Source organism: Cadophora gregata (assembly GCF_030347475.1).
Source record: "Cadophora gregata isolate MNR1 chromosome Unknown scaffold_4, whole genome shotgun sequence".
NCBI classification, from domain to species: Eukaryota; Fungi; Ascomycota; class Leotiomycetes; order Helotiales; family Ploettnerulaceae; genus Cadophora; species Cadophora gregata.
In genome coordinates, this window is record NW_026695927.1 from 451,776 (window position 1) to 471,185 (window position 19,410).

General features: G+C 50.2%; 7 protein-coding genes across 9 annotated transcripts; 2 read left to right on the top strand and 5 right to left on the bottom strand.

Annotated features, from left to right (window-relative positions):
- Positions 1 to 746: 746 nt before the first annotated feature.
- Positions 747 to 2,455, bottom strand: ONS95_009894 (uncharacterized protein; the record flags this gene model as incomplete). The annotated part of the gene is made up of 3 exons (XM_058503457.1): positions 747 to 1,894; positions 1,942 to 2,151; positions 2,218 to 2,455. 3 exons carry the CDS (start codon positions 2,453 to 2,455, stop codon positions 747 to 749), a joined length of 1,596 nt encoding a protein of 531 aa, XP_058360169.1.
- A 385-nt stretch (positions 2,456 to 2,840) lies between these two features.
- Positions 2,841 to 4,527, top strand: ONS95_009895 (uncharacterized protein). 2 transcript variants are annotated; one of them, XM_058503458.1, is made up of 4 exons: positions 2,841 to 3,238; positions 3,317 to 3,612; positions 3,670 to 3,990; positions 4,098 to 4,527. In XM_058503458.1, exons 1-4 carry the CDS (start codon positions 3,140 to 3,142, stop codon positions 4,480 to 4,482), a joined length of 1,101 nt encoding a protein of 366 aa, XP_058360170.1. In that variant the 5' UTR covers positions 2,841 to 3,139; the 3' UTR covers positions 4,483 to 4,527. The 2 variants fall into 2 exon arrangements, with proteins under 2 accessions (XP_058360170.1, XP_058360171.1); XM_058503459.1 differs by lacking the exon at positions 2,841 to 3,238 and having other exon boundaries at positions 3,252 to 3,612.
- On the bottom strand, positions 4,528 to 5,780 carry ONS95_009896 (uncharacterized protein). The gene is made up of 2 exons (XM_058503460.1): positions 5,334 to 5,780; positions 4,528 to 5,203 (listed from the first exon to the last, which is right to left on the bottom strand). Exons 1-2 carry the CDS (start codon positions 5,653 to 5,655, stop codon positions 4,668 to 4,670), a joined length of 858 nt encoding a protein of 285 aa, XP_058360172.1. The 5' UTR covers positions 5,656 to 5,780; the 3' UTR covers positions 4,528 to 4,667.
- A 101-nt stretch (positions 5,781 to 5,881) lies between these two features.
- ONS95_009897 (uncharacterized protein) lies at positions 5,882 to 11,691 on the bottom strand. Its single transcript, XM_058503461.1, has 2 exons — positions 6,583 to 11,691; positions 5,882 to 6,527 (listed from the first exon to the last, which is right to left on the bottom strand). Exons 1-2 carry the CDS (start codon positions 8,981 to 8,983, stop codon positions 6,112 to 6,114), a joined length of 2,817 nt encoding a protein of 938 aa, XP_058360173.1. The 5' UTR covers positions 8,984 to 11,691; the 3' UTR covers positions 5,882 to 6,111.
- Positions 11,692 to 11,998: 307 nt separating this feature from the next.
- On the bottom strand, positions 11,999 to 13,714 carry ONS95_009898 (uncharacterized protein; the record flags this gene model as incomplete). Its single annotated transcript, XM_058503462.1, has 1 exon — positions 11,999 to 13,714. One exon carries the CDS (start codon positions 13,712 to 13,714, stop codon positions 11,999 to 12,001), a length of 1,716 nt encoding a protein of 571 aa, XP_058360174.1.
- Positions 13,715 to 14,094: 380 nt separating this feature from the next.
- ONS95_009899 (uncharacterized protein) lies at positions 14,095 to 19,198 on the top strand. Of its 2 annotated transcripts, XM_058503464.1 has the most exons (4): positions 14,095 to 14,597; positions 14,653 to 14,669; positions 14,724 to 14,834; positions 14,883 to 19,198. In XM_058503464.1, exons 1-4 carry the CDS (start codon positions 14,483 to 14,485, stop codon positions 16,659 to 16,661), a joined length of 2,022 nt encoding a protein of 673 aa, XP_058360176.1. In that variant the 5' UTR covers positions 14,095 to 14,482; the 3' UTR covers positions 16,662 to 19,198. The 2 variants fall into 2 exon arrangements, with proteins under 2 accessions (XP_058360176.1, XP_058360175.1); XM_058503463.1 differs by having other exon boundaries at positions 14,653 to 14,834; positions 14,883 to 17,292.
- Positions 17,385 to 18,731, bottom strand: PEX12 (ubiquitin-protein ligase peroxin 12; the record flags this gene model as incomplete). Its single annotated transcript, XM_058503465.1, has 1 exon — positions 17,385 to 18,731. The coding sequence occupies one exon, from the start codon at positions 18,729 to 18,731 to the stop codon at positions 17,385 to 17,387; it is 1,347 nt and encodes a 448-aa protein (XP_058360177.1).
- Positions 19,199 to 19,410: the final 212 nt, after the last annotated feature.

Here is a 19,410-nt window from a genome sequence, read left to right on the forward strand (position 1 = left end):
TCCCCCTGTGTGAGGCTGCGGGCACTCGTTGTATATTAACTTGATGATAAATGAATAGAGTTCTGTTGACTAAGCTCATGTTGAGGAATGTAGAGCTACTTTTTATGAGTTACGACTTCAAGTACGTATGTGGATGCACTATTATACGAAAGGAACAAATCAAACCAAGCTTAAGTTCTTGAGTAGAAGCATGTCTTTGGATCCTACCATTCACTTACTTTAAGCAGATATTCAAGCTATCCAGTACCTATATGAATTCTCAACAGTGTGGTATAGGTATGGCTCACTTTAGTACAGTGCTTCCTCCGAAATTGTTCCAAATTTTTGTCGAAGCACTTGAACGACAACGACAGTTTTCGATTATCGAAAAACCAAATAAAGCCCCCTCCAGATTAGATGTTGTTTGTTTTGTCCAAACTCGATCAGGGATAATATGACAGATCGTTTGAGCAAAAAGATGAGCATGCACACAGGCATCTGCGATCCTTTTCTCAGACAGATGCCTAAGTTTGTCCCTCGCCGCATTTAACATATAAGATATTGGTACTTTCATCACTTTTGAATGAATGTATGTTGCGTGGTCAGCCTGTTATCGAAAGACGAAACGATGGAGGTCAGAAACAGAGAGATGGATGCTGCTTAAGGTCAAAATTGCCTGAATGGCATCGCATTCCCTAAAGAGGTATCATCACCAGAAATAGAGCTCATTTCCATCATCACCAATCCTAAGTTTCCACATGAACTCCCTATCCCGCCAAAAATGCCCTCTGTGCATTCCTTCCTCTCTCAAAGGCAAATGCCTCGAGACTTACAGCCACAAGCACACACTCCACACCTCCCTTCCTACTCCTCGAATTCTGCACCCGCAACCGCCACTGTCCCCTCCTTACTACCCAGACTTCTTTCTCCTCACCTCCAGAACCACCAATCGTGGACCCATCTGTCCGCCGCCTCTTCCTCGTAGGCTCACCATACGCATCGTCCAAACCAGCAACAGAGCTTGCACTACTCCCCACACTGCTATTATCCGGCTCTGGGATCTGGCCATGCCATTCTTTCCCATCGAGACAGATATATGAGTTCTCATCAATAATACAACGTACCCAGTCCTCGCTAATAGGCGTGTTCCCAGGACTAGCAGGCTGAGAGCTCGCCCCACCTTTCTTCATCAATAAACCTAGTGGCTGTGAAGTTGGCAAGTTGAGTTTCGTGGCAATGACTTCGAAGAGTCGTGATATGCGTGCTTTGCCATCACTGAAGAACTCACAGCGCATAGACGATAAGTGTAGTCTCGTGCATTCGTCTCCAATCTCGAGGACGAGTTCGTAAGCGCGGTCGTCCACAAATGGACGGGCATAGTTGACGTAGCCGACTAGACTTTGTGAGGGGTTGTAGGTGGGCGTGTTCATTGACTCGGGTGGAGGAGTTGCTGATGCGTCGCCGACTATCGAGATGCCGGATTGGCGGACGTCTTCGAGGCGGAGAGTAATTTCTTCCCGTTTGCGGCAGAGGTTGAATGAAATGGAGTGTCGAAGGAGCTTTTGCTCGAGTCCCTTTAGGTGGAAATATCTACAGTCGCGAAGGAGCTCGGCTCGATGGTCCTCATCTTTGATGTGAAGGGGGTAACCACGTAGGAGGTGGAGTAGTTGTGCGAATGTATCAGCACTGCGATTAGGTACTGATGGGGGCATAATCGATGGTGGACGTAATAAACCCTCTCTATTCAGACCCGGAAAAACTTCAGTGGGACTGCTAAAGAATACAGCAAATCCAAGAGAGAAGTAATTTGGCGAGTTCCCCGGTTCTGAAAAGAGTTCCCGAGGGATTTGAAAGTCACGGCCCCCAATTGAAATGAAGATATTCTCTTCATAGAGTTGTGATATCAATCGTGGTACTGCTCATGTCAGCTGCATGACTTTCTCAAAAATCGGCTTAGCTTACAGCTGTAGAATTGAGCGTCAGCAAATAGCTTGACGAAATGACTTCCATCTCTTGGAGCCACATGATAACCCTGCAAATGCAGTGAGATGTCCCTGAAAGTGGCCGGATCACGATCAATATACAACGTCCGAATCTGGCTTGTATCGCCATTATTCTTCTCTTCAGCTTCTTTCAGCCGACACTGGAAAAACTGGGAAAAGTATGAGGGTGCTCTAGGTTTCTCAGCTTTCATCCCAGCCAAATCTCACTCTGTAAGTCGCATTGGGGAGTACATACCATCAGAGCTGAGGCTCGCGCCGCTCAGCCTGAACAACTCGGTTCCTATCTGAATGGGGAATACCCTCTCATGAGGCAAGATGTTAGGGATATCTGTATTCAATTTCCGCGCATTGGTAGCTGGATGGCGCAGAATGCCAGGCTCAGACATCGTTGCGCTGCTACTGTCGCTTCTCGAGTAATTTCCTCGCCCAGACCCAGATGCCTCGTCGCCTCTCACTCCGTTGACGCCAGGCATGCCCCTGGCTGAGGGTAGATTAACAGAATTGCTTTCCCGTAACAAAGCCTGACTTTGACCTCAATTCGAAGTCTGTTTTTGCGCCTGTCCACGTGATTCCCCTTTCGTTCGGTTGGCTCGGTCTCCTGAAGCTAAGCCAGGAGCGAAGAAACCATGTTCAAGAGAAGGCCTTGAAGCGCTGTACGCCTCGCAGGCGCGCAAAAATCGATCGCTGGCTTTAGGATAGTCGCAGGATGTGAAAGGGCTAGCTGGATGGCACAATGAAGCTTATGGTCTTCAGTGGAGATTGTTAATTCTCCTGGGAGTCAGCGCTAACGGCGACGGGAAGGTGTGGGGATCTGTTTTCGTTTCCATTGGCAGCCATCACGAGGCTGCCAAGGAAAGGCTGACAAGTTCTTGGAGGCCAATTGTTGACATCCCGAGGGCAGATAAGCCGATAAGCCTTGTTTCTGCCAAAGAGTTCACCGCCTTCCAGAATTAAGCTGTGCTTTTGTACTTTCGTACTTAGCCTCGGCCCAATTCAGCTGCAACACTGGAGAACCGAGTGTTCGGGATGCGGGGAAAGAAAGCCGAGGAACAGAACAGTCTCATGCTCACATAGAAACGACGTCAAAAGCCTCACAATTTGATAATCCAGCGTGCAATATTCACTACAACTTTCGTTTTACATTTTCAGACTTTACAATGGCTGGCGTAGTGAGGCAACCCATTGACGTCAAGTCGCTGGAAACATATATCTCCAAAAATGTACCGCGGATAAAGCTGCCCATCGATATCAAACAGGTAAGCAAATTCCACTCCCTCATACTTACACTGCTCGCGTGCCATGCTATTGTGCTTCACCTGCTAAACAAAACATAGTTCGGCTTCGGGCAATCCAACCCAACATACCAACTCACCGGCAGCGATGGCACCAAATACGTGATGCGCAAGAAACCCCCAGGAAAGCTCGTCTCCAAGACCGCCCACCAAGTCGAGCGCGAGTACAGGGTCATCCACGCCCTAGAAAAGACAGACGTCCCAGTACCCATGGCATACTGCTTATGTGAGGATGTGGACGTGGTCGGTACGGCGTTTTATATCATGGAGTTTTTGGATGGGAGGATTATTGAGGACCCTACAATGCCGGATGTTAGTCCAGAGGAAAGGACCGAGATGTGAGAGATATACCGAACACTTCAGATGAAATTGTGTACTGATGGGGAAGTTCATAGGTGGCACGACGCCGTCCGCACGCTCGCCAAACTCCACAACGTAAAGCCATCTTCCGTCGGACTCTCAGACTTCGGCAGGCCCTCTGGTTTCTATGATCGCCAAATCAAAACATTTGGCACAATCAGCAAAGCTCAAGCAGAGGCCGTGGATGTTGATACAAAAGAGGCGGTGGGACAGATCCCGCATGTTGAGGAAATGCTTGAGTTTTTCAGCAATAAGAAATTCCAGCCGAAAGATCGAGGAACTCCTATCCACGGTGATTACAAGATCGATAATTTGGTATTTCATAAGACTGAGCCGAGAGTTATTGGAATTCTGGAGTACGTTCTATCTTATTCCCTCCCCATAATCGCTTCACCTCCTGTTCTAAGCGAACGCCATTGTTTTTAAATGGGAAACAAGTACTAACTTCCCCCGTCCCTCACAGCTGGGAAATGTCCACAATCGGCCACCCCCTCTCCGACCTCCTCAACCTCCTAATGCCCTACTACCTAGTCGACGCTCCCAACCTCCGCAACCTGCCCTCCTTCCGCGAAGGCGCCACGCCTGGCCTACCCACACGGGACCAAGTCGTAAAATGGTACGGCGAGGTCGCAGGCTGGGATCCAAGTCCGGATCTGAATTGGGGGACGGCGTTTGGTTTCTTTAGAGCGTCGTGTATTTATCAGGGGATTGCGGCGAGGTGGGCGGTTAGGCAGGCGAGTAGTGCGAAGGCGAAGGATAATGCGCTGGCGAGGCATCCAATGAGTGAGTTGGCTTGGGAGCATGTTAAGAGGGCGAGGGAGCAGGTGAGGGGGAAGGCGAACTTGTAGGTGTAGGAATAGGTCTAGAAAAGACTGGGGATTGTGTCTGGCATAATAGATTCGTGCTCTTATTGTGTGCCGTGTCATATCTTACAAGTTCCCTGACTCAACAACTCTCCCTTCGCTTGCAGCATTATTTACATTCCCTCATCGGACTTCCCTCCTTCCAAACCCTTCCTACATGAAATCCAAAACTACGTCCCCACACCAACAACACCCTTCCTCCCTAACCTCCCAACCACACCCCTCTTCAACCCCAAACTCCTCTCAATCTCCCCCGCCTCGACCCCCTTCTCATCCCTCAACACCAGTATCTGCCTCAACGTAAGCACATCCAAGAACTGCCTCCCCTCAGCAGCGCTACTCTTCCCCGTCCTAGCAAACTCATTCTCCGCCTCGCCCGCAAGTCTATACCTCGCAGTTAAGAGCGAAACTGCTGGATTCGAGCTGGGACCTGAGATATTCGCTCCTGCATTTCCGGAACTTGAGGTTTGATGTGAGGGAGAACTGCTTGGGAAGATAGTCTGTAGGGGGTTCGAAGCGGAAGGTTGGAATTGAGTGGCTGAAAGGGTGGGGTCTGCGAATGAGGATGTGGTTTGCGAGTGGGAGTGGAAGGTTGAGGAGGGGGAGTGCGTGGGGTTTGGTTGGACAGGGCCGAGGGTTTTGAGGCGGGCGTTGAGGGCGGGGTCTGGCTTTAAGTCTGCGTCTGGGTCTAAAGTAGAGGTGTTGACTGTTTGAATTGTATTTTAGCATTGCTTCATGTGCTTGCTTGATCAATTAGAAGTACGGAAATGGGATCTCTCGATGAGATTGAAGACCGCTTCAATTACGCTGGAACCAGTCAAGCGACAATCACTAACCTGCCTCATCCTGCCTCCTTCTCTCTAAATCCGCCTGTGTAATGCCTCCTAAGCTCCCCTCCGGCGCAGCTCCCGGTCTTCTCGTCTGTACATTCGAAGTCGTCGACGTAGGAGGTGTCCGAGTTGGGTATTTGCGCGCTGCATTTGTTGCTGCCGACGGAAGTTTCGAAGCGGCTTTCGAAGCTTTAGATGCCGAAGAACCCATTTCGATAGATCGATTACAGGTCTCGATGAGGTAAAATTGAGTTTTGGATGAGGTGGGATTGATGAGGGAAGGCTGATGATGTCGATGAAATATTGTTCCGAGCCTGAGGTTCATCATTCAGCCTCGCCTCGCTTCGCTTGATGACCCAATATACAGGTACAAGCATGTGCAAAGCTCAAAACAAAGCATTACAGCCTCCCACAGAAGACATCATATTGTAGTTCTTTTGCCGCTTCACTAATCCACGTCATTCATCTAATATGTGACCGCTTGGACAAAACGTAGAAACATGTACTTGTACACTGTAGTAAATATTGGAACCGAAGGGTTGATTCTGTTCTTTCCAAAAACACAATCTCGTCTTATAATAATTCCTTAATTGTACAGGAGAATAGAACATAAAGTCAAATGCAATCCCTTCCACACGTAAAAGCATCTCTCATAGCTCACGTATCCGCTCGTCATTTGCTCGTCATTCATCTCGCTGCATGATATCTCCTCTATGCTCTGCTCCATTTCGCTCAAATAAAAACAATAATAAATTTCGTTTCAATCCATTACAAAACCCCCTCTTCACTTCTCCTTCCGACTCGATCCCGCACTGACAGCAGCCATGCTGCTTGGTGGTGGCGGATTCCTGCTGTACCCGCTGTAAGTTCCCAGAACTTCAGTCTCCCTCAGGTTCGACTGGCTCTGGGCCATCTCGCCCAATCCACCACTCATTAAGGCATCTTGGAAATTGGTTCTTTTCTGTGGGGCCTCAAGCATCTTCGGCCTCTCGTACACGTCATCGTCCTCCGTGGAGTCGGATTCAGAATTAGATTCACGGTGCCTCTCTCGTCCCTCTTCTCCGCGGCGGCGATGTCGGCGTTCGCCACGCTCGCTTCGAGGAATCTCACCATTGCGTTCGCGCTTGTGTCTTTCATGTCTCTCCCGACGAGCACGTCTACGTTCAGTAGCCTCGATATCTTCTAATTCTTCGCGAGCGGCTGATATGTATTAGTATAAAACGAGGAACGATTTGTTGGAGTGGTTGAAACTTACATCTTATACGCTGTGTAACCTCAGCATATCCTTGTACTTCATCCCTCGACAAAACTCGAAGGACAATCACAAAGTCCTCTCTGGCCTCAAATCTCTCTTTTCCAGCTTCTAAAGCTTCTGGATTCACTAGTTTCCGGCTGATCTTAGTCCATCTTGCATCTGGTGGGATACCATCCTTCTTCGCATCTTTCAATGGAGCAACACCTTCACGGATAGGAGCTGGATCTTCGGGGAACTTCTCTCTTGGTTGACGAAGAATACCCTTGACAGGCTTTTCTTCAACCTTCTCACGTGGAGGAGACACGACACGCAGTTGACGATTCTCGGTTGGAGCGAGAGGATCTCTGGATTTTCTCTCGGAATTAAGACCCTTGCGTATTTCAGCTGCCTCCCGCGGATCCCTTGTTGATGAGCCTCTGGGTGTTCGTGGCTTTGAAGCAGGCTCTTTTGGCGCAAGTGTTGAGGCATCCTTAGAGTCTTTGGAGTTGAGTGCTTCTTTCAAGGCGAACAAATCCATAGTGTTTTTGGGATCGAATGCAGCAGGTACAGTCCCTGATTCTCTTCGAGGAAGAGGCTCACGGCGAGATCGAGGTCGAACTTCTTCCGATGCTGAGCTGTCAGAACGTGAGTCGATGGCTGTTCCATTCAGAGCTGCTTCCGAAGCATTTCGGTGCCTCTCACGACGGTCTGGATCTCTTTCTCTCTCATCCCTAGATGGCTTCCGATCTTTAGCATCTCGGCTATTACGATCTACGAAGGCTGCTTGTGGTGGGGTCACCTCTCGAGGTGGTCCATCTCGGGGCGGAGGAGGCATATCCCGAGGTGGTGGTGTAAGATCCTCGTCTTTATGTCGCCGTTCCTTCGGGTCTCTACCACCCAGATCCACAGGACTCCTGTCCTGTTTCTCTCTCCGCCTTCGAGCGTCCTCCTCGTACTCACGCTTCTTCCTTTCCTCTCGCTCTTCACGGTCTTCCCGATCGTCACGATCCCCTCGAGCAGCATTTTTCAAGGCATTGACACCAAGAGCAGCTCCAGCAAGACTCAGGCCAGTTGCAATGGCATCTCTGCCTTTGTGTTCCTTCGGCTCCTTGTAATCTGTTCGATCGTTGTCCAGCCGGTCATGCCTGTCAGACCTGTCCGGCCGATTGTTTCGATCGGATCTATCCACCCTGTCCACCCTTTCTACCCTTTCTGATCTGTCCACCCTATCAACACGGTCTGATCTCTCATTCCAGTCAGACCTTTCCGGTCTTTCCGACCTGTCAGGACGTTCAGCCCGTACACCAAAGCCTCGCTGCTCCACGGGATTCTCATGACGATGTGTTCGGCTCTCCCTTCTATCGTCATCCCGAGTTTCATAATATTCCTCTCTTGGCGCCCGTCTTGGCTCACGATTCTCTTGGTACATAGAAGTCGGTCTCGCCCTAGAAGTGCTTGTCCTCCTGACGGGCTCAACAGGCTCGAAGGGAGCAGGTCTTTGCACCGGTTCCATAGGTGCCAGCGAACTGGGAGGAGAGCTCGGACGGACTGGTCTCACTGGCGGGGCCTGATCGTAGACAGGCGTTCTGATCTTATCGAATCCTCTGGTTGTCGGAGGTGGTCCACGTTCTCGGGCATCATATGATCGAGGAAAAATATCTGCATATCCCGTGATAGATGTTGGTCTGCCTGACCTTCCAGCGTCAAAGCTATCCCTTCTTGATCGATGGTGGACCGGCTGGTTGTGTGTCAAGTCGTATTGAACCAAGTCTCTTGGATTGGTATAACCGTAACCATCCTCGCCATAATCGTCCGAGACCGTATCGGCATGACGAGTAACAACACCCGTATATACCGGTCTCACTCTCGTACTAGGATAAGTTGGCTCTCTGATCGGCACCACCTGTAATCTGGTTGTTTCCCGCTCTCGAGCAAGACGATTCATATCCGCATTATCCATTGTGGCGCTATAGCGTTTCGTATGGTGATGTCCATGGCGAGAAATTGCGGGTATAGCAACATATTCTTCCTCACTTGAGCGATAGGGGTTCTTGAGAGGGCTTTCAGGCCTTGCTACGCCGCCGCTATGTATAACCGGTCGATATTTCTGCGTTGTTGTAACAATCGTCGGACGATTGTGATTGTCAATCGTAGATCTCCTTGTACGACTACCCTCTCGCACACTACTTCCTCGAGTAGGGGCCTCGCTTTTAACCTTGTATGTCGTAGTTATCGTGCCACCATTGCTAACGGAACTTGTGCTGCTTCGTGGCGCCGGGATCACCTCTCTGCGGGATGAAGGAACAACGTGATGATGCTCGTGGACTTGAGGGTAGTTGGTGAAGTTGCTTGGCAGGGATATTCGGCCAGGATTGAGGAGTGGAGGGGATCGCGCCCGAGAATATCTGTATCTGTCTGACATGGTTGTGTATGTCTATGGTGCTGTTCTAAACGAAACACAAAGTCGGACTCGATTATAAGGACTCGAGAACCGCCTCTATGACTCGAGGTTTCGCCTTACAAAATCACAATATGGTGTCGCACGTGAGGAAGATGCAATGTGAGAATTTGCTTCTGAAGTGAGCAAATGTCAGCAACCTGTACTGCACCCTCGAAGCAGCTAGAAAACGAGAGTTTGCCCTAGGTTAAGAGATGCCGTGGAGACGCATACATACCAGTTTTTTTTTCCTGCCGGATGCAATGCAAGTAATCGGTCGTAGGGCTATCAATCGTGCAAATGATGCTGGGAGGTGCAGATAGAGAATCTCTGGTTCTGTGGTCTCCGTCGAGGCTGCCTGCTTGGAATGTGTCGACCCCGCGATGAGGTGATACCGTTGGAATGCGGAAGTAAGGCTGCAGACTGTTCGCAGCAATTACCCGCCGACCAAGTTCTTGGAGTGCAGGACGATGGGTTCTGGACGTTCAAGAGTTGCAGAAGAGAATCAGAACCAGTGCAAGACCAGATACTGGGAAAGGGGGAGGAAGGTTTCGCTGAAGTTGGTAGTGCGGTTTGTGGTTTGGTTGTCAGGAGAAACAGATCAGCGGAGCGCAACGCAATGAACGCTTTAACCTGGAAGAACAAAGGACAATTATTCGCCGTGGTGAGGCTCAAGGATGTGACTTGGAGTCGGTCGACGTGGAGAGGGACAAAGAGTACTGTAATTGCTGGTAAAGGGACAGGGAGACAAGCATCAAGGGTTCAATCCATTACCCATCCATCTCCCCAGGGTCTTGTTAGGTAGGTAGCCCCCTCCCTCGCTCGTATCTCCCCTCCCCGCAGTGCAGTGCAGTGCAGCGCAGTGCTCAGCGCCGCTCAACTCCCTCGCCTCCCAACGTCATTCCATGGTATTTTCCTTGCCCGCCCATTTTGATCCCTGTAGTAAATACCACACCCAGGCCAGCATCCAGTAAGAGATCCATTTTTCGTTTCCATACACTTTCTACGGCTCTTCCATCGCTTGGATTCTTGTTCTTGGATGTAAAGTAAAGTTCGAATCAAAGGACCCCCGGAGGCCGGAGGCAGTTCCTCGTGCGATACCCTTCGTGCAGCTACCTAGCTACCCTCTCATTGACTCGCATTCGTCCGCAGCAGATCAACGCAGCTCATGATAGGCACAGAGTGTCCAACGTTGCGCTGCAGCAGCCCGCTCACTACTGTACGACAGCCTGAGCCTGAGCGTAAGAGGGAAGCATCAGCTGCCCACCAACTCCGTAAACCTTCGGTACTTGGGCATCAGCCTCGCAGCCGACAGGCTTTGCTTTCATGTCCTCCAGCCGGCCCCCGCTAGACCTGCATTATTGCTTCATGGTGGGTGGGAAGGCTAGCGAAGAATGACACGCCTTGGCTGGAGCACTAAAATACTCGGTGAAGGTGAAATGGGGTGAGATTTGGTGAGAGTTGCTCTTGCTGGAGCCTTACGCATAAGAAGAGGTGGGGATTCGGGTGCCATTGGGTGCGAATACATACGGCAAGGTACGGTATATCTCCGCCTGCCCAAGGTACAAACATACAAGCCTCAATGTTTGAGATTTCCAATGGACCCGGAGACTCCACAGCTTTGTTGAAGAAAATAAAGTCCAAATGGCTATGTCTCGTGACTCGAACATATATCCTCATTCTTCTCTCCACGATAAGTCTCGATTCCCATACCAAAACCGATCGATTCATCATCCACTCACATTCTTAACATCCCAATTAAGGAAATATGAAGCCATCATGACCTCACTTGGAACTTTCTTTCCTCCTACATCCTGTCCGATGTGACTTTAAACCCAGGCCATCCCATCTTCTACCGACAAGACTCCCCTCCCCTCCCTCTCAAAAGCAAAAAGAACACCCTCCCCGAGATCCCCCACTTCCCAATCCACCATCCAACAGCACAGTACAGACCCCTCGAGAAGACCCTCCCAAACGCAGCCAAAAGCGCATTCCAGAATGGCAGCCCAATCCCCACCAGACCCATGAACATCCCAAGATCTTCAACCAGGGATCCCCTCCCCAAAAAAAAGAACACCCAGAAAAAAATGTGCCCAACTCCACTACTCCCGAGTCCCGAACCCACATCTCCATTCCATCACATCGCCACACCAGGTCACACCGATCTAGAAACTCAGGTGTCCATCGTGCGGCCCTTGAAACGCTCCTCGATTCTGCGAAAGGCTTTGGGTTGGTGCGATGCCGATATGTTTTACATTTTGCTTTTTATTTTCCGAGGAGGGTTGTCCGCTGTTCATACGTTGGGCGGGAGGAAGGGTACACCCGGCGGGAACGGCCTCGTGTGTATCATTTACAATATGTATTAAGGCTCGAGTTAAGGGTCTTGAGCGCTGCAGATGGTATATGCGATTCAAACGGTTGGGATTTTGGGATGGATTTGGCGGAGGGGATCGGCAGGTTTGGAGGTTCGGGGGTTTTGAGAGTGTTGAGTCAGGACAAGAAGTTTTGGAACTGCGGTTGGAGACTTCTTATTACTAGAAGCACTCTGGTAATGGGTAATTGAATACAAGTAGCCATGATACAATCTTTCGCTTCGGTTCTCTCGATATATCCCGCGGTTGAACTGTGCGACAAGTAACCAACGATGACCGCTACGTTATTCAGCACAGGGGTACATCTAACATCAAGATAATCTTCTTTGACATTTACTTACATTACTTTCATTAATTCATCATAATACAGAGATGATACAAGACTTGTATCTCTGCGTTGGTGAGTCTTTCAAATACAATGCTTAGAGAGACTGCATCGATGCGGCCGTCGCTTCGCCTCCTGCTCTCGACCTCGCTTGTTTTGTTGATATTCCCCCAACATCAACTCCACGTTTTAACCCTCGCTCAAACATTATTCCAACCTAGACAACGGCAGCCAACAGCGGTATGCATAGTTTCTTAACCACATGTCCCGCGCGGCGTGATACCCTATACCACAAGCACACACTCAGCGGCCGTATTCCCTACCTACTGTTCGCAATGCTTCTTCCGCCGCCCTCGCTGCAGCCTCAGCCTGGATTTGTATAATCGAGCCCTCTCCACTCTCATCGTCGTCTTCAGCATCGCCATCCTCTTCCTGATCGATCAACATGTCCAGATCTTCGTTTCCATCGCCACCTCCCTCCCTGTGTCCACTTCCTGTGAGCATCGCTTGGAAGGAGTCCGAGTCATGATGATCGTGTTCATGCTCATGCTCCGAGTATTGATTATGATGGTCATGGTCCGCGTTGAGAGAGTGCGAGTGCGGATGCGAGTGCTGATTTGTATGTGAGTGTGAGGCGGGATTGTATCCTCCGAGATGGTGCCGTACAAGGGCATCATCCATGATTTGTGGATCGAGAGGCATGTAATCATTTTGCATTCGGGCTATGGGAGCTGCCTGATGCTGCCTCAAGCTTTGCATAGTATTCTGATGCTGGTCCCGACCTGGGAGAGTACGATTTAGCACTTGAGGGGAAACAGAACCTTGGCCAGCATGCTCGAACCCGGCACCACTGTCGGACATATGTTGGTCTTGATGGGCAATACTGAGAGTACGATCAGTAGCACCGACGCTCGCTTGACCTGCTGAAGGCGTGAGGCGTGGTGCCGGCCGTATCACTCCATCTGCGCGGACGACAGGAGCCTTGCCGAGCTCTTTGCACTGCGCGCAGTTGCGAATGACAAGGGAGACGGTCTCTTTGATGCGAACCCAATGGTATTTCTCTGCAATTGTTGCAGTCGTCTTGTTAATGCCACCATGCTGGCCAGCATGAACCTCACGAGCAATCTCGTACTGCTTCTGGGGATCGGAAATAACTTCTTTGTCCTTGAGCATGAGCTTGTCTGATTCGGGAATTAACTTGTAGTGTGTTGCTGCACTCCTCAAGCGACTCTTTTCAGCTCGATCAGCACCAGCAGGGTATTTGCCATATTTGAGATAGAATTTGATCTTGTCGAAGCGTTCTTCGCTAACAAAGTCTTCGCCTTCTGGGCCAAGATCCCGACCATAGATGATAGCATCTATGAGTTGACCAGGATAGCTCTTCAGGTTTCCTGCACCTTTGACTTTGCCAATCCTCTTGAACCCCAGTGCATCCCAGATTCGACATGAGGCAACGTTAGTTTCGAAGACAAGGTTGAACACAGAGTATGTGTAGCCTAGCTTGGGAGCCCAGTCTAGATAACTCTCTCCGAGAAGTCGGCCTACACCCTTATTTCTGGAAGGGTTCGTGACAAGAAAGCCAGCATTGCAGATATGGCTGCTTCTCCCTGGATAGTTCGGCTTAATGTAGTAGCTTCCCAGACATTGGGTGCTCCAATCCTTGCTCTCTAATAAATCTTCTGCACTCTCAATGATGCCTAGCAACATGACGGCAGCGAAATTCTGGAACCAGTACGAGGCGAATTTGTCCGTAGACATCGTCTCTATCATGGGGTAGGTATCCCCATTCTCGATCTCCCGGTTTAATTGATCACTGAGATAATTGAGAAGAGTACGGGGGACTTGGTGTTGAGATGAGAAAGGGACAATGGTTGCGGTGGTAACTCTGTCACGAAGAGTCACCTGTCGGGGATAAACGTCCATTGGTAGAGAAGGGGGATCATGAGCAGAAGGGTAGGGTGGAGCTCCAGAAGCACGGTAAATGGTGGGACTGGATGGGTCGTCCAGCATGGCTGGCATCTTGGCAAATCTTGTGAAGTTGATTGACTCAAAGTCAGGGGCTCAGGGGTCTCTGTTTACTTTCGTTAGAGGCCATGTTCACAGGATAAACATGAAGCTGGTTGAGCAATGAAAACGACCGAACGTCCTCCTCCACACTCGCTCTTCTACTTGGTGTCCAACATCTGCACCAGGACAATAAGACGTGAACTCACAAGAAAGGGCCGTGACAAGCCCCGGGTCTGCTTTAACGATAGGGTCGTGTTGCGCAGTGATGGCGTTGAGGAGAGATGAGAAGTGCGGTGAACTTCTCAGAACTCACACGCGAAGTTCTTGGACTCGGTGCCAGCACAGGCATGTTCGTTTCATCCGCAAGAACATTTCGCCGACATCCGATGTCACCCCTTCCCCCCTTCTCCTTGCCCTTGTCAAGCTCGACCTCGACGGCGAAGCCATCGGGTCGGTCCCCATTCGAGCCCAGACCCAGACCCAGACCAAACTTGCTGCAGCTCCACTTCACTCCACCAACGCTGGTCTCTCCTTTTCCATTCTCACGAAGTAACGACTCTGACGATTACGACCTCAGCAATCATCCATCTATTCCTTTCGAGTCCAGCTGCCGCACCTTGGACGTCTGCATCTCTATTTCAACTGCTGGGAGTTTAGCTCTGCGTTTCCGTCCACGCTTTCGTTTCACTCCTGACTCTTGTTGACCCGAGAAACTTGAACCTGCGATACTTTTGACCAGACTCGAACACGCCATTGAGCTACGACAGAATCGATTCTGTGATGTCTGCAGCTTTGAGCAAGCGGCAGCAGGCGCGCAATGAACGCGCGCTCCAGGATCTCATAAAGTCGGTTCCTGGAAATAACGTGTGCGCAGACTGCCAGGCGAGGAATCCAGGTATGTTGAGCTCTGCTAGTCGGCATTTAGTCTTATGCTAATTTTACATCAACAGGATGGGCCAGCTGGAGTGTAAGTAAACAATAGTGCGACAGCACCACCATGGACAATCACTTACAGAAATAGCTGGGTATATTCCTGTGTATGCGATGCGCGGCTCTGCACAGGAAGCTGGGGACGCATATCACGAAAGTGAAGTCGCTCAGTATGGACTCCTGGTCGAATGAGCAGGTGGAAGTATGTTGATTGTGACCTTTTACCTGGGCTCCGACTAAGCTTTTACAGAACATGAAGCGGGTTGGTAATGTTGCTTCAAACAAGATATATAATCCTCAGAACACGAGACCACCGATTCCTTTTGACGCCGACGAAGCAGACTCGGCCATGGAGAGATTCATAAGAGGGAAATATGTAGAGAGAGCAACGAAACCGCCCGCGAGAAATAATACTGGCAGTACGAACTCGGATGATCAGCCGCCACCATTACCACCAAAGCCTGGTAGCAGATTCGGCTTTAGATCTGCTTCCTCGATATTTCCATTGTCATCAAAGGCGAAGAAGGAGGCAGCCAAGCAGGAGTTTGATACTGGGCGCCAGCGATCGCCATCCCCACGAAGAAACAAGCAATCGAGGATATTCGGGGCAGCAGTTGGTGCAGAGGGAACGGATGATTTGGAAATGAAGCTGGCCAAACTAAGAGATATGGGATTTAGGGACGAGAAGCGGAATACCGCTGTGCTAAGGGGCCTGAGTGGAAATTTGGAGAAATCTATTGAAACTCTGGTCCGCCTCGGCGAAGGTGGAGGATTGAAGTCGCCAGAAATAGCGGCACCACCTCCTAATAGTCGATCTCGAACACCTGTTGGAGCCTCTACTGGATTAACAATAGATCGATCGAGAGACGTGCCATTAAGGAGCTCATCTAATCCGTTTGATATGTTGGATACCCCACCGTCTATTGCACCGCCTCAATCCTCCCAGTCCACAGGAGGTTTGGCTTCGCCTCAGATGTTGGGAAACAATCCGTACCAACAGCCCCAAAGCTCGAACCCATTTGGTCTTGCGCCATCTCAGTCCCAGTACAACCTTAATCAAGCTTTCCAGAATATGTCTGTGCAATCCTCACAGCCACTATTCCCCAACCGTACCGGCGGATTTCCTGCTCCACAACCTCTGACACACCAGCAACTATACCAACAATCCATGACCCCCCCTGTTCCGTCCGTACCTCAGCAATACTTTCCGTCTGTGATCTACGAGAATCCCGGGCAACAACTTCAGCAGCCACAACAAGCCGAACAACAAAACAGTTACAATCCGTTTCTACAACAGCAGCAGCAACAGCAACAACAACCCCAAGCAACACCTTTGAATACCAATTTTGCAAGCAATCCTTATAATCAACAGCTTGCCACACCTCAGAGTATGTATCAAAGTCCGATGGAACAATCCCCTGCTCAGCAATACGGAGCTGCTTTCTTCGGCAATGGAGCTATGCAGCAGCCCCAGCAGGTACAGCAGCAACAGCCGCAGATGAATCCGTTTCTCGGTCAAAATCCTCCACAGCAGATGAATCCATACTTCAATCAACAAGCTCAACAAGCTCCTCAACAAGGATTCGACCAACAAGCACATTACCAGCAGCAAAGGCAACAAACCTACCCTCAGATGCCTCAACAGACTTTGAGGGCGGATAAGAGGAGTATTATGGATCTCTACAATTACCCACAATTGGCACCGGCCGTTCCCCAGCAAGTCCAACAGCCGCAGCAAAACCAAGCCCAGATGCTATCAAATCCTGCGATGCAAAGCCCTGAGCCACAGCGGAGTGTTTCTGGGCCAGTTGTGACGCAGATAGCAGGAACCAAAAATCCATTTGCATCGAGTGGAGGAGCACAGCAGCAGAGCGCTGGTGTCGATACCCTGGGTCAAATGGGACAATTCGCGCCGAAGCCGAATGGCAGTCGCCATGTGAGTCAAGAGAGTGTAGATGCTGGAGGATGGACAAATGGTAGGCATAGTCCCGACGCATGGGGGTCCATTAGTGCGAGATCTATGAGATAATATGAATGAACATTTTCTCTCAAGAATCTGGTCGCCGTCTTCTCAAGCTTTAGACTTCGATAAGCGCAAAGGAAAGAGCTTTTCCTGCTGATTTGAAGGTTCTGAAGGCAACCCGGTCACTCTCCATTCGGTACAGTGACTATGAAAGCAACAAAGAGTCTCATGTCGGCCAGTAGTCGATCACCAACATAATCAGACCACTGTTGCTTTCTGATGCCTGAGATTACACCAGAGCAGCTCGTCCTGGAAGTATTTGCTGTCAAAGTGCGTGTAGAGTTCTGATACAGAACTGTTGCATGAATTATGCAACATGGCAGCGATGGCCGAAAGATGCGACGAGTCCCACCTCAAGTCTTCAGACGAATGTATCTACTCTTCCCCCCCCCCTCCCCCCCGGCTTGAATGTTAAATGTGAACTTTTGCGGGTCGGAGGCCTAGATTTCAAGTGCTGAGTGGTTAGAGGCCCTGAATACAGCTAGAAGCACGAGCCAGAATTAGGCCTGTTATAATAGCAAGGGTGCCTTTAGAAGGTTCGAGAGACACCTGAGCCCTATTTAAGGCTGATTCTCTACTGAATTATTGGATAGACACCCCTAGTAGCTACCCACACGAGGTCCAGTTTTCTACACATTTAACATTCAAGCCGGGGGGGGGGGGGGGGGGGGGAGAGTAGCAAATCAACGAGATTTGGCTGGCATGAGATCTATTCATTATAATATATCATCATATCATGACCCTCCTCAGCCCCTCTGTCCCACCAAGTACCCTCCTCCCAGTGACGGCGCACCTGCCCTTACCATCCTCCCACTGGCCCTCCCTCCCTTTCATGAATTCCTCTTGTTTCTCATGATTTCCCTCTAGCCATCTATGTATACAAGTATAGCAAAATACAAAACCGGTTTGACAAGCTGTAGCTGTCGTGATTTCCTGCTGGCAGATTGGACATAGCTCTGAGTCCTGGGGTGGAGGAATTGTGTAGATGGGTAGTAAGGATGATGCTGCTATAGGCGGCTTCTCAGGTTCCTGGTCTTCTTTCGAAGGTTCCTTTTCTAATTCTTCTCCCTCCTTTCCAGAATTCTCTTTCAAATCCGTAGATTCACTCTCTTTCTTAGCTCCTGGACCAAACCTCACTGACAACGTCGATAACCCAGACACAACTGGCGGCGGTACCTCGATGCCTTCCGTTGCCTTCTTTGAGAGCTGCCTCGCAAAATCCGAGGCATGCCACCACTCCAAAAACTTCAAGGCAAAAATACTGGTTGGCAGTAAGAACTTCAGGCTATCCAATGCCCGATCCCCCAGAACCCTCGGACTGAAGATACTATTCACCCCTAGATTTCCTCCCGCTGGCCCAGCACCACTGCCCTTCTTCGGCTCACTGAGGGCCGCAATAGCTCTATAATCCGCCTCACCTAACCTCCTCATCCTCGTCCCAATCAACCACATGAACGGCGAGTGGTGCTTGCTGTTATCAAACAAATACGCAATATTAAACGCCAGCATCGAGAAGTAATACGCCGCATTAACACTTGGGTACACATGTCTCAGAAACCAGCGATAATAATGCATGAACCTCTGCTTCATCGTCGGATTGGCGGGCATCCGCGTATAACTCGCACCCAGCAGCGCCCGTGGCGCATTGATATCGTAACTCTCATCCAGCTTCCGCTTCAAATACGGCACTCCCACCATGACCGCCAGATTCCTCCATACATCGCCCCTAGATAGCTGTAGCGCCTCGCGGACATGTGCTGGCGCGGCGATGTTCGCGCGTGGGATCTCGCCGACTGATAAGGCCTTTTCGCGTTTCAGGCCGTAGAAGTTCTCGGTGAAGGAGCCGCCGTGTGTGAGGAGGTAGTGGCGCTCCACGAGGAGCATGAGCAGTGCGTAGAGCTCATCGAAGGAGTTGAGGATGCGGAGGAGGTAGCGCGGGTGTCGGTGTGTGGCGACGGCGAGGAGGTAACGGAGGGAGGGGGGGAGGAGGGAAGCGAGTTGGGCTTCGGAGAGGAGTTCGAAGAGGGAGGGTTTGTGGTCGTCGAAGGTGGAGTGGAGGGCGGTCATGAACTCCATCTTGGCGATTGATGGGGAGGTAGGATGGGAAACGAGGCTTGCGAAGCTGGTGATGTTTTGAAGGACTTGGGGCAAGGCTGAAGGCTGGGAACGAGCCGAGGTCTGGAGCACTCCTCGAGCACGTCCCTCTTTAGCCGAAGGGTGTATCAACAAGCCAAGCAGTCACGGAAGGCATCAATAAGAGCTAGTGAACTAGATATGATTATTTAGTAATCACGGGGCGAAGAATATTTCAGCTTCCTTGAGCATGTTATTATACCACTTTCAACGAGGGATATGGCTGGTGAGCAAGCAGCATTTCCTCAGAGATGTTTCGGAGCATATCAATTGTCTGAACCGCACCTCATATGGGAGTTAGGATAATGTTTACCTGAATATCGCCCCGGCTCGTGGCATATCAGGAACGGTTACGTGACCAAAATATCGCAAAAGCGGTACGTCCAAGTTATTGAATATGGCAAAAACAGTAGAAATAAACAAACACACACGGCATCTGAGACAGAAGATCAGGTGCAAAGTCACGATTCTGCTGGAAGTCTGAAGGCCATGGAAAACATTCAATATATATACATTCTAATAAAAATAACTTCTATGCTTCTTCCAAGCTTCGAAGGTAACAAATGACAACGCCCCTGCCCCCCCTGACCCACCGCATAGCCTATGCATCCTGTGCTGTCAG

Bases quoted from the DNA above. Each gene is read 5' to 3' on its own strand.
- ONS95_009895 (XM_058503458.1), top strand. From the start codon at position 3,140: ATGGCTGGCGTAGTGAGGCAACCCATTGACGTCAAGTCGCTGGAAACA. The intron at 3,613-3,669 runs GTGAGAGATATA...GGAAGTTCATAG, and splicing joins CCAGAGGAAAGGACCGAGAT to GTGGCACGACGCCGTCCGCA. The intron at 3,991-4,097 runs GTACGTTCTATC...CGTCCCTCACAG, and splicing joins AGAGTTATTGGAATTCTGGA to CTGGGAAATGTCCACAATCG.
- ONS95_009896 (XM_058503460.1), bottom strand. From the start codon at position 5,655: ATGATGAACCTCAGGCTCGGAACAATATTTCATCGACATCATCAGCCT. The intron at 5,204-5,333 runs GTTAGTGATTGT...CAATTCAAACAG, and splicing joins AAGGAGGCAGGATGAGGCAG to TCAACACCTCTACTTTAGAC.
- ONS95_009897 (XM_058503461.1), bottom strand. From the start codon at position 8,983: ATGTCAGACAGATACAGATATTCTCGGGCGCGATCCCCTCCACTCCTC. The intron at 6,528-6,582 runs GTAAGTTTCAAC...AATACATATCAG, and splicing joins GGTTACACAGCGTATAAGAT to CCGCTCGCGAAGAATTAGAA.
- ONS95_009899 (XM_058503464.1), top strand. From the start codon at position 14,483: ATGTCTGCAGCTTTGAGCAAGCGGCAGCAGGCGCGCAATGAACGCGCG. The intron at 14,835-14,882 runs GTATGTTGATTG...AAGCTTTTACAG, and splicing joins GGTCGAATGAGCAGGTGGAA to AACATGAAGCGGGTTGGTAA.